The sequence below is a fragment of the Electrona antarctica genome, assembly GCF_951216825.1.
Source record: "Electrona antarctica genome assembly, chromosome: 10".
Lineage (NCBI taxonomy): Eukaryota > Metazoa > Chordata > Actinopteri > Myctophiformes > Myctophidae > Electrona > Electrona antarctica.
Genome location: NC_136791.1, coordinates 1,502,895 through 1,516,918, shown reverse-complemented (window position 1 = coordinate 1,516,918; position 14,024 = coordinate 1,502,895). Strand labels below are relative to the sequence as shown.

The window sequence follows — 14,024 nt, the reverse complement described above, 5'->3', positions numbered from 1 at the left end:
TAATTAATTCGAGCGACAGAGAGGGAGAGGAGGAGTGTGTGTGTGTAGGGGTGTGCGTGTGTGCGTCAATTTAACAAAGGTGCAGACGATCAGAAATCAGCAGAGAGTGATCAACGTTTGCGCTACTCTATGCCGAATTGAAGTGGACTCGGACCCAGACTTTTCTTTTCTCCCTGGAAATAAAAACGTCTGGGTTTCCGAGGCTACTGGTGCCCCGACGCAGGCTGATCACTGGTGCCCCGACGCAGGCTGATCACTGGTGCCCTGACGCAGGCTGATCACTGGTGCCCTGACGCAGGCTGATCACTGGTGCCCCGACGCAGGCTGATCACTGGTGCCCTGACGCAGGCTGATCACTGGTGCCCTGACGCAGGCTGATCACTGGTGCCCCGACGCAGGCTGATCACTGGTGCCCCGACGCAGGCTGATCACTGGTGCCCCGACGCAGGCTGATCACTGGTGCCCCGACGCAGGCTGATCACTGGTGCCCCGACGCAGGCTGATCACTGGTGCCCCGACGCAGGCTGATCACTGGTGCCCCGACGCAGGCTGATCACTGGTGCCCCGACGCAGGCTGATCAGCGAGTGCCCCCGACAGCACCGACAGCACCTGAATTATTGTTCAGGGTCTCCCATCTCTCCAGCTTTAACGAACCATAAATATATCATCACGTCGGGATACCGACTTCAGCCAATCAAGAGAGATAACTCGTGCATGGATTTCTAAGAGATTAAACGACTGTTAAATGGGTCCTGTCTCTGGATTGGATGACATTGGTGTCCTACCTGAAAATGTATTTATTTTGTTTACTGGAGAGATGGGGAGACTCCTGTTAACAATATACTGTACCCACATTTTCACCCATTTTGCCCCCCTATGATGCCCCCCCCCTAAATTTGCCATGTATTGCTGTACTTCAACATATTTTGCATTGGGTAAAAAAATATACCCACGTTTAGTGATGGCGTGACAAAATGTAGTGTTCTAGGGTTCATTTTGAATCCATCTCTTCTTTTTGTAGACTGATCACCGTGGTCAGTTTTCGGTTCAGACCACCAGCAGTGTCCCAGGGGGTCCCCATGGGGCCCCCCAGCCCTGGGAGCATCAGTCTGGGGACGGCCAGTACAGCCAAGGAGGGTATTCTTACATCAGCGTGGGCACAGATGATGCCAACGACCCGAGCACAGAGCTGGGATACCCACCTGGCACCGAGGCAGACGGACAACACAGAAACCATGCCAATGTGAGTATTGACTTAACGGACAACAGAAACCATGCCAATGTGAGTATTGACTTAACGGATGCGCATCATGCATAAAGTGACCGGAAGTCGCAATCCGCCGTGTTCGTGGCCACCCGAGGGCTCCTTCGCTGCTGCTAGAAGTGCTAATAGAGGGTATGCGCATGCATAGAGAGAGGACAATAGAGGGTATGCGCATGCATAGAGAGAGGACAATAGAGGGTATGCGCATGCATAGAGAGAGGACAATAGAGGGTATGCGCATGCATAGAGAGAGGACAATAGAGGGTATGCGCATGCATAGAGAGAGGACAATAGAGGGTATGCGCATGCATAGAGAGAGGACAATAGAGGGTATGCGCATGCATAGAGAGAGGACAATAGAGGGTATGCGCATGCATAGAGAGAGGACAATAGAGGGTATGCGCATGCATAGAGAGAGGACAATAGAGGGTATGCGCATGCTTAAAGTGAATGGCACATCGAGTGGCAAAGCAACAGGCAAAGTGAGTTTAACATCGTTTAATGTTGTTTAATGCAATCAGATATAGACTTTAATGTTTGGATGTATGGGCTGTCGAGGCCAGAAAGTAGTTTTTTGCCACTCAGTAGGCATTCCTGCATAACTTCCGGGTTTGATGATGATGTCACGCGCATACTAGTCTATATGGTAACCGCGAGGCGTCGAAGATGCTTTATTGAGCTCCAAACATCGACGTCCTGTATTGGAATAACGTGTTCCTTCCATGTGCTACGTCCTACCGGGGACGTAGCAACCCCCCCCCCCCCCCCCCCCCTCAGGTGCTAAGAAGCGGCTTGGACTCCTCATGCATTGAAGGAAGCATGAGCTCAGTGCTGGGCTCTCCCCAGGTTGGCAGAGGGAGAGTAGCGCCCAGGATTAACATCTTAGGCAATTGGCACTGGGTGAACAAAAATGGCTTACAAAATGGTGGGATAAAAAAATCTAAATGTTGTGTCTACTTGTGTTTGTCTCAGAGTGCAGAGGGTCCTGAGGCAGACCAGAAGACCTCAGACCTCTACCACATCAACTACAAGCCTCAGAACACCCTTCCTCATCCTCCTCTTCCTCCAGAGGGCTCAGAGATGGACCACCTGCAGAGACACTTTCTACATTCAACACAGAGTCAGTGTTTATCACAACATTCATTCATTCATTCATTCATTCCATTCAACAAAGATTTGAGTTAAAACAGTTTGTTTAAAAAAAAAACACACCTGTTTGAAGTGAGCGGTGGAACTAGGGTTAAATAAAGACCTCATGATTTAGAATGAAATAAAGACCTCAGGTTTTAGGGTCTCATAAAGACCTCAGGTTTTAGGGTCTCATGAAGACCTCAGCAGGTTTTAGGGTGTCTTGTCGCATTTCTATACATGCAAATGAAGTCTGACTGGTTACACACAATCCATATTTATATAGCTCATTGTGTATATTGCGTATAGCTTTTTTTGGGGGGCTTGACCCCATCTTATAGCTGCTTTATTGTTGTGTGGGTTTTTTTCCAGACGGTGCCGACAGCCAGCAGGTGCTCCAGCTCCAGGTCTTACACAAAGCCCAGCAGAGACAGATGGAAGACCTGGAGAAGAGGCTGGAGGATTCACAGAGGAACGCCAGGAGTCTCCAACACCAGCTGGCCATCGTCAGAGGTTAGTTCAGTAGAGTCTCCAACACCAGCTGGCCATCGTCAGAGGTTAGTTCAATAGAGTCTCCAACACCAGCTGGCCATCGTCAGAGGTTAGTTCAGTAGAGTCTCCAACACCAGCTGGCCATCGTCAGAGGTTAGTTCAGTAGAGTCTCCAACACCAGCTGGCCATCGTCAGAGGTTAGTTCAGTAGAGTCTCCAACACCAGCTGGCCATCGTCAGAGGTTAGTTCAGTAGAGTCTCCAACACCAGCTGGCCATCGTCAGAGGTTAGTTCAGTAGAGTCTCCAACACCAGCTAGCCATCGTCAGAGGTTAGTTCAGTAGAGTCTCCAACACCAGCTGGCCATCGTCAGAGGTTAGTTCAGTAGAGTCTCCAACACCAGCTGGCCATCGTCAGAGGTTAGTTCAATAGAGTCTCCAACACCAGCTAGCCATCGTCAGAGGTTAGTTCAGTAGAGTCTCCAACACCAGCTAGCCATCGTCAGAGGTTAGTTCAGTAGAGTCTCCAACACCAGCTAGCCATCGTCAGAGGTTAGTTCAGTAGAGTCTCCAACACCAGCTAGCCATCGTCAGAGGTTAGTTCAGTAGAGTCTCCAACACCAGCTGGCCATCGTCAGAGGTTAGTTCAGTAGAGTCTCCAACACCAGCTAGCCATCGTCAGAGGTTAGTTCAGTAGAGCTGTAATTAGGGATGGAGCTCGTTTAGGTTTTATTGATAACGATCACCTTATCGATCAGGCTTATCGAGCCTGAACCTTTTTATTGGCCAGTTGTGAGAGTTATTTTTATTTTAACCAACCAAAACATCCCTTGCACTACATTTTACTAGGGTCTTGAAATACAGTACTTTTCTAACAGAGTTAATTGTGTACCGTCACTTTAAACACGTAATGTATACGTCATCGTACGACGGTGTCACTCACCAAAAAATAGCCATTCTACAAGCTCACACTGCGTCTGGTTGCACCGCGTTGTGAGCTTGTAGATCTGCCTTTTCGGCAACGATAGACTGAGAAGTCGAATTATTATTATAACTTTGGAAGGGAGTTTTGAGTCTCCCAAACGTTATGAATTGGATTATAAATGATGGCAACGGAGTCCGTCTTGCAGGGTAGCAAGGCTTGGGTGGAAGAGGATTGTTGTTTCGCTGCAGCAGCTGACGGCTCCCGTGTTTCGACTCGGTGCAGACATGCAAAGGTATCGCATTTTGGGTTTAATACAATGCATTATTGACAGATGCCTATGCATTGTCGAAATGTTCCCTTTCGTGCATGTAGCCTACTAATTAAGTTAACAACTGTGCTACATTATTGCATTTAGCTCCCCTCTTGTATTTTAAAATGTAACCAAACTTTTCCACCCGTTCCACCATACTTCTACGCCGCAAGTTACCGTGACACATGGCAGCCCTTGTGCATGCAAATTTCTCTTAGTAGCAAACTACAGAAAGCCGACTTTGTTTTAAATTCGCATGTCGGCAAAACCGTTCACACCTACGGCTGGAGATGCGCCCCGTCAATCATTTAATCCACGCTACGCGCCTGCTGCTTATTATATAGCGAGCGGTCCATGATAACAGGCTCGACAATGAAGCCAAAAGTTTATTGATGCTCTGGTCTCGATAAATGCTGAACCGGGTTTGTAATGGACCCGATCTTCGGCTGTAATGGTCCAATATTAACCACTGAATAGTCAATGGTTTTCTGTGTAAAGCAAACATAATTCTGTCAGAGAGTAAAATCCAACATTAATTTAATCCATACATTGTCGATCTATTCTGTTCTGTTGTCTACAAACACACTTGACCTCAGATGAGAAGGAGGGTGTGGCGGTGAGCCTGACGGAATCCAGCAGAATGGTTGAAGAGTCCAAAGACAGAGAAGTTCAACTGAAGAACACCGTCCACAGTCTGGAGCAGAAGGTCCAGAGTCTGACTGACAGAGAGACTCAGGTTAGTTAAGGCCTATTCATACTCCTGCTGTAGGGGAAGAGGTGGCCACTGGCCACCTTTCCGGCGGTCACCTCTTCACCAAAACGGTGGTTGTGATGTCGGCATTCATAGTCCATCATCCCCATGCTCAAGTTCGCGTGAGATGGCGGTCCTGTGTCACAGTCTCAGGGCGAGAGGCACCTCCGTGTTGGTCACATAAGCAGGGCGTGGTTATAAGCACAACCTGGCTGGGATTTGTTAAGGGAGGATTATGGTCTCATTATTTGTGATCAGCAGACAGAGTTGGAGGCACGACACAGCGTCAAGGAGTCAGGCATCTTTATTCATTGTTGTCAGATCATCTCAGTACAGTCAAAGTGGTAGCATCACTCCGTCCATCCTCCCCAGTTCCTCATTTACCTCCCCTTTATTTCCCAAACACACCCGCCCAAATCGACAGTCAGTGACAGGTGTTTATTCAAATACAACAGGACATAGGCAGATAATAACAGGTGGTCATTCACTCATCTCCTTTCATGGTCGGAGTTAAATGAGCAGGAAACAAACATACTTATTCTAATCTGTTCTATTGCGAGAACAACACACTATTAGTGACACCTTTGTGGGCAGTGGTCTAGTGGTCTAGTGGGCAGTGGTCTAGTGGTCTAGTGGTCAGTGGTCTAGTGGTCTAGTGGTCAGTGGTCTAGTGGGCAGTGGTCTAGTGGGCATGGGAACTACAGCTGTCAGATTGACAGCTGTCGTTAGTGGTTGTTTGGGAGAGGAAGTTAACACTGGTTTATGGCCAATGACGTAATGGACGTAATGAAATCAATAATATTACCAAATAGAGATATACACCTTAACCCTCTTGTGGCCAAGCCTAATTAACAGTGGATTGTGCCTTCAGCCAGCATTTTTCAAATGTTTAATTTGTCATTTTAATGCCAATAGAAAAATCCGCGATATACACACTATATCTCATTCTGACGGGGCAAGACTATAGTATTGGGACAATCAGTCCTGATGGTGGCGGTAACGTCACCATTGTGCCGATTCTGACCAAAAGGAGCGAGTGAACGATGACCACATCCGGTTAGGATCAAAATATCCGGCAGTAGCTTTGCTAGTGTGCCACAATGAAAGATGTCCGGAATGCTAAGCTATCATCGTATTTTTCATAACTAAGTCAAATTAAGCTCTAATCAAGCCCAAAACATCGCATTTTACGCAGCGATGCATGCGCGATCACGCGCGTGTGTGATCGACCGTGCACACGCGGATTTTCGGCCGGTTTTAGGAAGATTACATCGGCCGTTAGCCAAATTAGCAAAAAAATGCTAAATTTTGCGACAATAAGCTCCCGATTATTGGGAATCAATCGATTACGTCCATTACGTCATTGGCCACAAGGGATACACCTTAACTGCCTGGCTTGGAAACTGATTCAGCTGTCGGGTGACAGCTGTCGGTCAGTCCAAATGCGTAGTTGTGGTGGCCCATTCAATTTGACTGAATGGGAGAACTTATATATTTAAATAGTATAATTGGCATTCTAAAACTGCCATTACAGATTTTGAATGTCGCTGTAATGTGTACCATGTCCTGATGCTGTTGTTTCTCTATAGTGAGATACAGAGAGCCCTTGGGGAGACCATGAGCAAACCCACATTGAATCAAAGTAAAAATGTTCCGTGTGTGTGCGTGCGTGTGTGTGTGCGTGTGTGTGTGTGTGTGCGTGCGTGTGTGCGTGTGTGTGTGCGTAGAACCTCCATCAGCTCCAGGCAGCCGAGGCCTCCATGGACAGCATGAAGCTACAGATCTCAGATCTGTGTCGTTCGGAAACGTTGTCTCGAACCCGCCAGCAACACGAGCGCCACCTGGTGGCCATGAATGAGCAGCACGAGGCCAAGGTGTTGGCACTGAGCCAGAGGCTCGATGCCACCTCCGAGGCTCTGAACGAACAGGTAATTGTCATGATGCCAAGGTGTTGATACCACCTGTCTGTAGAAACAGGTAATAATCATGATGCCAAGGTGTTGATGCCACCTGTCTGTAGAAACATGTAATTATCAAGATGCCAAGGTGTTGATACCACCTGTCTGTAGAAACAGGTAATAATCATGATGCCAAGGTGTTGATGCCACCTGTCTGTAGAAACAGGTAATTATCAAGATGCCAAGGTGTTGATGCCACCTGTCTGTAGAAACAGGTAATTATCATGATGCCAAGGTGTTGATACCACCTGTCTGTAGGAACAGGTAATTATCAAGATGCCAAGGTGTTGATGCCACCTGTCTGTAGAAACAGGTAATTATCATGATGCCAAGGTGTTGATGCCACCTGTCTGTAGGAACAGGTAATTATCAAGATGCCAAGGTGTTGATGCCACCTGTCTGTAGGAACAGGTAATTATCATGATGCCAAGGTGTTGATGCCACCTGTCTGTAGGAACAGGTAATTATCAAGATGCCAAGGTGTTGATGCCACCTGTCTGTAGGAACAGGTAATTATCATGATGCCAAGGTGTTGATGCCACCTGTCTGTAGGAACAGGTAATTATCAAGATGCCAAGGTGTTGATGCCACCTGTCTGTAGGAACAGGTAATTATCATGATGCCAAGGTGTTGATGCCACCTGTCTGTAGAAACAGGTAATTATCATGATGCCAAGGTGTTGATGCCACCTGTCTGTAGGAACAGGTAATTATCATGATGCCAAGGTGTTGATGCCACCTGTCTGTAGAAACAGGTAATTATCATGATGCCAAGGTGTTGATGCCACCTGTCTGTAGGAACAGGTAATTATCAAGATGCCAAGGTGTTGATGCCACCTGTCTGTAGAAACAGGTAATTATCAAGATGCCAAGGTGTTGATGCCACCTGTCTGTAGAAACAGGTAATTATCAAGATGCCAAGGTGTTGATGCCACCTGTCTGTAGGAACAGGTAATTATCAAGATGCCAAGGTGTTGATGCCACCTGTCTGTAGGAACAGGTAATTATCAAGATGCCAAGGTGTTGATGCCACCTGTCTGTAGGAACAGGTAATTATCATGATGCCAAGGTGTTGATGCCACCTGTCTGTAGAAACAGGTAATTATCAAGATGCCAAGGTGTTGATGCCACCTGTCTGTAGAAACAGGTAATTATCATGATGCCAAGGTGTTGATGCCACCTGTCTGTAGAAACAGGTAATTATCATGATGCCAAGGTGTTGATGCCACCTGTCTGTAGGAACAGGTAATTATCAAGATGCCAAGGTGTTGATGCCACCTGTCTGTAGAAACGGGTAATTATCATGATGCCAAGGTGTTGATCCCACCTGTCTGTAGAAACGGGTAATTATCATGATGCCAAGGTGTTGTCACAATACAGTATATATGCCAATGTCGAGATATCTCGTATATAGCGCTTAAACCCACCTGTGCCAAGACGCGGACATCTCGTCTTTTGTTGAAACGGTATCAAAAAGTACTCTTTTCAAAAAGTAAAGGTATCGGAACCGAGATACAGTTGATAAACGTAATGCCAGTACATTTTTAGTCCGGCGTCAAACAACTGCTTAAATAAGGCAGTGATGTAAATAGGGTGCGTTTTGCGTCCCAAAACGCACTTTATAGTTTTGGGCCGCACTTCAAAAAAACCTCTGCGTCCACGGGATGCACTACTGTACTCAGCGTACAGTAATAATAATCCACGTGAGAAAATAAATCGCGGGAAAAAAAATGCGGTAAAACAAATAATCTACGGACACGATCATTTTGCATGGCCGCATGCGACCTCATCCTACGTTATGAACAATAAAATCCACGTAGGACTCGTTGTAGAACCACTAGTTAACAACAACAAAGTCTGACGGGCGCCGCCATCTTGCTCAGAGACGAGCGCTGAGCGGAGCGCAGCCTGGAGACCAGAGCCGTTTAGAGAGAGAGAGTGACGACGACAACATACCGTTCAGTGACTCATGAAGCTCCGTGAATAAACAGTGAACGGGGTTGTCGCAACTCTCTCATCTACACGGCGCTGCCTCCGACAGAAAGACAGGCGAACATTTTTGAGCATGACAAACAGAGTAGACCCGATTGAATGGGAAACACACATTGTGTACTGTAACAAACGCCGACACTGGTGTATGTTGTGCGTTGTGGTCCGGTGCCACCACACATTAACATGCCCCCCCCCCACCCCCCCAAAAAAGAAGTGCCAAAGCCAACTGCAGGGCAACAAAACATATTTGCAACCCTATTTTCTAAATCTAACATCATCTGCTTCTACTTAATCTCCAGGTTAGTTTTGTAGCATTCATTTTTATTTTGTATGTATTGTGTAATGTGTCATAAAAACATTATTAACAGTTAAAACTGGCAGAATTATTATAGATTTCATATAGCCAAAATCAAATGAAATATGTATGTAGTATGAATGTAGAGCATTTTTTTTTATTCTAATTTATTTTGCTAGCTTTAGTTATTTTTCTACATGAATATAACCACATTATAACCATATAAGATGAAATGGGAGTTAAATGCTGCAATTTGTTCATAGCGCACCGAGTGGTGCGCTATGAACTTGTAGGTCTGCTATTTTTGAAAAATCGTAAAAATGCGGCACAAATCTTTGAATATATATTCTTTCAGGGCGAACGTTTTTTTTATTTCGACGTCAGGCCTAACTGGGTTAAATAAAAATGTAGTCCAGTCAACCCCCCGTTCGCATGTGCAGTACTGCTTCCGTAAGATTGCATTGTGGGAAAACATGGTACTGGCCGACAAACCGCTTTGTAAGTGGTTGTTTTACCCCAGACTTAAAATTTGACGTGCCGGCCTTAAGTTTATCAACTGTATCTCGGTTCTGATAGCTTTACTTTTTTGAAAAGAGTACTGTTAGATACTGTTTTGCCACTGTTTGTGGACGGGCTCGACCCAGCTAGAGCTCATTTGGACCTGTGCAGGGATATCCTGACACGGAATCTCATCTCGGAGCTAAAGCGTAGCAGCGTAGATATAGAGGTTCCAAACGGAGCTATTCAAATATATGAACACCAAATGTGACCACATTTGACTGAGGGACTGCCATTGGATTTATTTGAAATTACGTTTTTTTCACGTCATATGAAAGCAGGGAATCATATCTTCAAATTGACATGTTGGTTGTTCAGTTTGACCCACCATTTCTGAGAAAACAGGCTTGAAAGGTTCACTTCTGTGGACTCTAACATTACACCTTGCTACATGTTTAAACTCCTTCGGCCGGGGTAATGCCTCATTCCCTACTTGGTCTGTACAATGCATGTACAATGCATCGGTTTCCTGCTGAGAACCATGGCCTCAGATTTGGAGATGCTGATCCTCATGGTCCAGTGAGAGCTGAAGGTCTTGGACCGATGTGGTGCCTTCATGACCCACATCATCTGGACCGATGTGGTGCCTTCATGACCCACATCATCTGGACCGATGTGGTGCCTTCATGACCCACATCATCTGGACCGATGTGGTGCCTTCATGACCCACATCATCTGGACCGATGTGGTGCCTTCATGACCCACATCATCTGGACCGATGTGGTGCCTTCATGACCCACATCATCTGGACCGATGTGGTGCCTTCATGACCCACATCATCTGGACCGATGTGGTGCCTTCATGACCCACATCATCTGTACCGATGTGGTGCCTTCATGACCCACATCATCTGGACCGATGTGGTGCCTTCATGACCCACATCATCTGGACCGATGTGGTGCCTTCATGACCCACATCATCTGGACCGATGTGGTGCCTTCATGACCCACATCATCTGGACCGATGTGGTGCCTTCATGACCCACATCATCTGGACCGATGTGGTGCCTTCATGACCCACATCATCTGGACCGATGTGGTGCCTTCATGACCCACATCATCTGGACCGATGTGGTGCCTTCATGACCCACATCATCTGGACCGATGTGGTGCCTTCATGACCCACATCATCTGGACCGATGTGGTGCCTTCATGACCCACATCATCTGGACCGATGTGGTGCCTTCATGACCCACATCATCTGGACCGATGTGGTGCCTTCATGACCCACATCATCTGAAGGTCTTGAACCGATGTGGTGCCTTCATGAACCACATCATCTGAAGGTCTTGAACCGATGTGGTGCCTTCTGCCATCCTGACAGTTTTCTGAAAAAGCTATGTTTCTATGTCAGTGGTTAATAGCTAAAGCATAACATAATGCTAACACCAAAAGGGGTTCCCGCCCAAAATGGGTTAAGCATTTATTTCATAATTACATGTCTATTTCAGACACTTATTTCAGACATGCTCTAGTATGTGAAGAGTCTGCCTGTGCTATTAACTCATTTTGAAAAAAAGGGGAAAAAAAGCTGGAATTTGCGCGATGGCAGGCTCTCAGTCAAATCTGGTCACAAATGATGTACAGTGTGGGTAATGTGATTTAATAGATATTATCGATGTATGTATTTTGAGGTGTAATCAGTCTGGTCTCAGAGGCACCTGCCCGTGCTGACATATGAGGTTTGCACCCGACAGAGACCCTAACCCTACTCTGTTTTAGGCATTTCATTTTAGTCAGAAAGAAACATGATCGTCCTATATATTCAAATTGGCTCAACCTGTATTTCAGACGGAGGTCACCCAGAGGTCACGGCAACAGGTCGTTCAGTTGGAGCGTCAGAGAGAAGAGGAGCAGCTGGAAAGGTCAAAGGTCATCAACACCCTCAACCAACGGCTGGAGGAGAGCCAGAGGCAGTGTGCCACCCTGCTGACGTCAGGTGACTTTAATTAACCAATCACATTGCAGAGAGCCAGAGGCATCACAATGAATCGAATAATTGATTAATCGCGATGCCGTCATGGACGATAATTTGATAATTCGTCCATGACATGCGGCTGGGCTTTAACATTGAGCGCTCGGTTGCACTTCCGCATTGGACCACCACAATTTGGTGGTCCAATGCGGAAGTAGACGTTTTGAGACGGTCCTTCCGGGTGCTTCAAAACGCCACTGAGCAACTTCCACTGACATAAATAGCGGAGGGGGCGGGGCTTCGCGCCAGATCAGTCTCTATCCTTCTTTATACTCTATGGTCCAAGGCAGAGGACGTTCTGTAGGCCACTCAGAGGCAGGGGACGTTCTGTAGGCCACTCAGAGGCAGGGGACGTTCTGTAGGCCACTCAGAGGCAGGGGACGTTCTGTAGGCCACTCAGAGGACGTTCTGTAGGCCACTCAGAGGCAGGGGACGTTCTGTAGGCCACTCAGAGGCAGGGGACGTTCTGTAGGCCACTCAGAGGCAGGGGACGTTCTGTAGGCCACTCAGAGGACGTTCTGTAGGCCACTCAGAGGACGTTCTGTAGGCCACTCAGAGGACGTTCTGTAGGCCACTCAGAGGACGTTCTGTAGGCCACTCAGAGGACGTTCTGTAGGCCACTCAGAGGACGTTCTGTAGGCCACTCAGAGGACGTTCTATAGGCCACTCAGAGGACGTTCTATAGGCCACTCAGAGGACGTTCTGTAGGCCACTCAGAGGACGTTCTGTAGGCCACTCAGAGGACGTTCTGTAGGCCACTCAGAGGCAGGGGACGTTCTGTAGGCCACTCAGAGGACGTTCTATAGGCCACTCAGAGGACGTTCTGTAGGCCACTCAGAGGACGTTCTATAGGCCACTCAGAGGACGTTCTGTAGGCCACTCAAGAGGACGTTCTGTAGGCCACTCAGAGGCAGGGGACGTTCTGTAGGCCACTCAGAGGACGTTCTATAGGCCACTCAAGAGGACGTTCTGTAGGCCACTCAGAGGCAGGGGACGTTCTGTAGGCCACTCAGAGGCAGGGGACGTTCTGTAGTCCACTCGGAGGCAGGGGACGTTTGTTTTCTTGTGCAAATAAAGCACATTTGGTTTGAATTGATTGAAGTTCTGGAAAAAAACGCGCTGTGATTGGTCAGTTGTCACTTAAGTGGCAGCGACGCACTTCCTCCTAATGCTGGAGACACATCGCTTGACTTCCTCCTAATGCTGGAGACACATCGCTTGACTTCCTCCTAATGCTGGAGACACATCGCTTGACTTCCTCCTAACGCTGGAGACACATCGCTTGACTTCCTCCTAATGCTGGAGACACATCGCTTGACTTCCTCCTAATGCTGGAGACACATCGCTTGACTTCCTCCTAATGCTGGAGACACATCGCTTGACTTCCTCCTAACGCTGGAGACACATCGCTTGACTTCCTCCTAATGCTGGAGACACATCGCTTGACTTCCTCCTAATGCTGGAGACACATCGCTTGACTTCCTCCTAACGCTGGAGACACATCGCTTGACTTCCTCCTAACGCTGGAGACACACCGCTTGACTGTGTGCCTGCGTGCGTGCGTGCGTGCGTGCGTGCGTGCGTGCGTGCGTGCGTGCGTGCCTGCGTGCGTGCGTGTGTGCCTGCGTGTGTGCCTGCGTGCGTGCCTGCGTGCGTGCGTGCGTGCGTGCGTGCGTGCGTGTGTGCCTGCGTGCCTGCGTGCGTGCGTGCGTGCGTGCCTGCGTGCGTGCGTGCCTGCGTGCGTGCGTGCCTGCCTGCGTGCGTGCCTGCGTGCGTTACCAGCTGGTAAAATATGACTGACATTTTGGGATTTCTCTCTGAACTACTAGTTTGAGGTTCTCTCAACTATGAACTAGTTGTGGTTTGTTTGATGTTCTGTTCAGGTTCAGTTCAGAAGATGAACCAGATGCATTGATGTTGTTCTGTTAATTCAACATTGCTGTTGTTGTGTTTGATCTGTTTAGGTTCTGTCCAGGAGATGAATCAAATGATCTGTTTAGGTTCTGTCCAGGAGATGAATCAAATGATCTGTTTAGGTTCTGTCCAGGAGATGAATCAAATGTGTTTGATCTGTTTAGGTTCTGTCCAGGAGATGAATCAAATGTGTTTGATCTGTTTAGGTTCTGTCCAGGAGATGAATCAAATGCAGGCCAAACTACAACAAGCACAGAAAGCCAAGACCCTGAGCGAGAACATGTCCCACTCATTACAGGTGCACTTTTAATCATTACCGTAGAGTTATGCAATCTCGCGTTGCCTCTCACAATATTCAAAATGCTTCCGTCATACAGTCTGGAGCAACGGAAGCTCTATCATGAGTACGCAATAATGCGGAAGTGGAGACTCCTCCCCACACCAATAAGACGGATTAAAAACTAGA

General features: G+C 47.5%; 1 protein-coding gene across 1 annotated transcript in view; it reads left to right on the top strand.

The window, feature by feature from the left end:
* Positions 1 to 14,024, top strand: part of LOC306931193 (centrosomal protein of 152 kDa-like) — an 88,674-nt gene that overhangs the window by 17,191 nt on the left and 57,459 nt on the right. Inside the window, exons 5-11 of the mRNA XM_079512432.1 lie at positions 1,023 to 1,244; positions 2,238 to 2,385; positions 2,766 to 2,906; positions 4,714 to 4,853; positions 6,596 to 6,796; positions 11,461 to 11,608; positions 13,765 to 13,856. Coding sequence (XP_079368558.1) covers positions 1,023 to 1,244; positions 2,238 to 2,385; positions 2,766 to 2,906; positions 4,714 to 4,853; positions 6,596 to 6,796; positions 11,461 to 11,608; positions 13,765 to 13,856 — 1,092 coding nt within the window. The remainder of the gene's footprint in view (positions 1 to 1,022; positions 1,245 to 2,237; positions 2,386 to 2,765; positions 2,907 to 4,713; positions 4,854 to 6,595; positions 6,797 to 11,460; positions 11,609 to 13,764; positions 13,857 to 14,024) is intronic.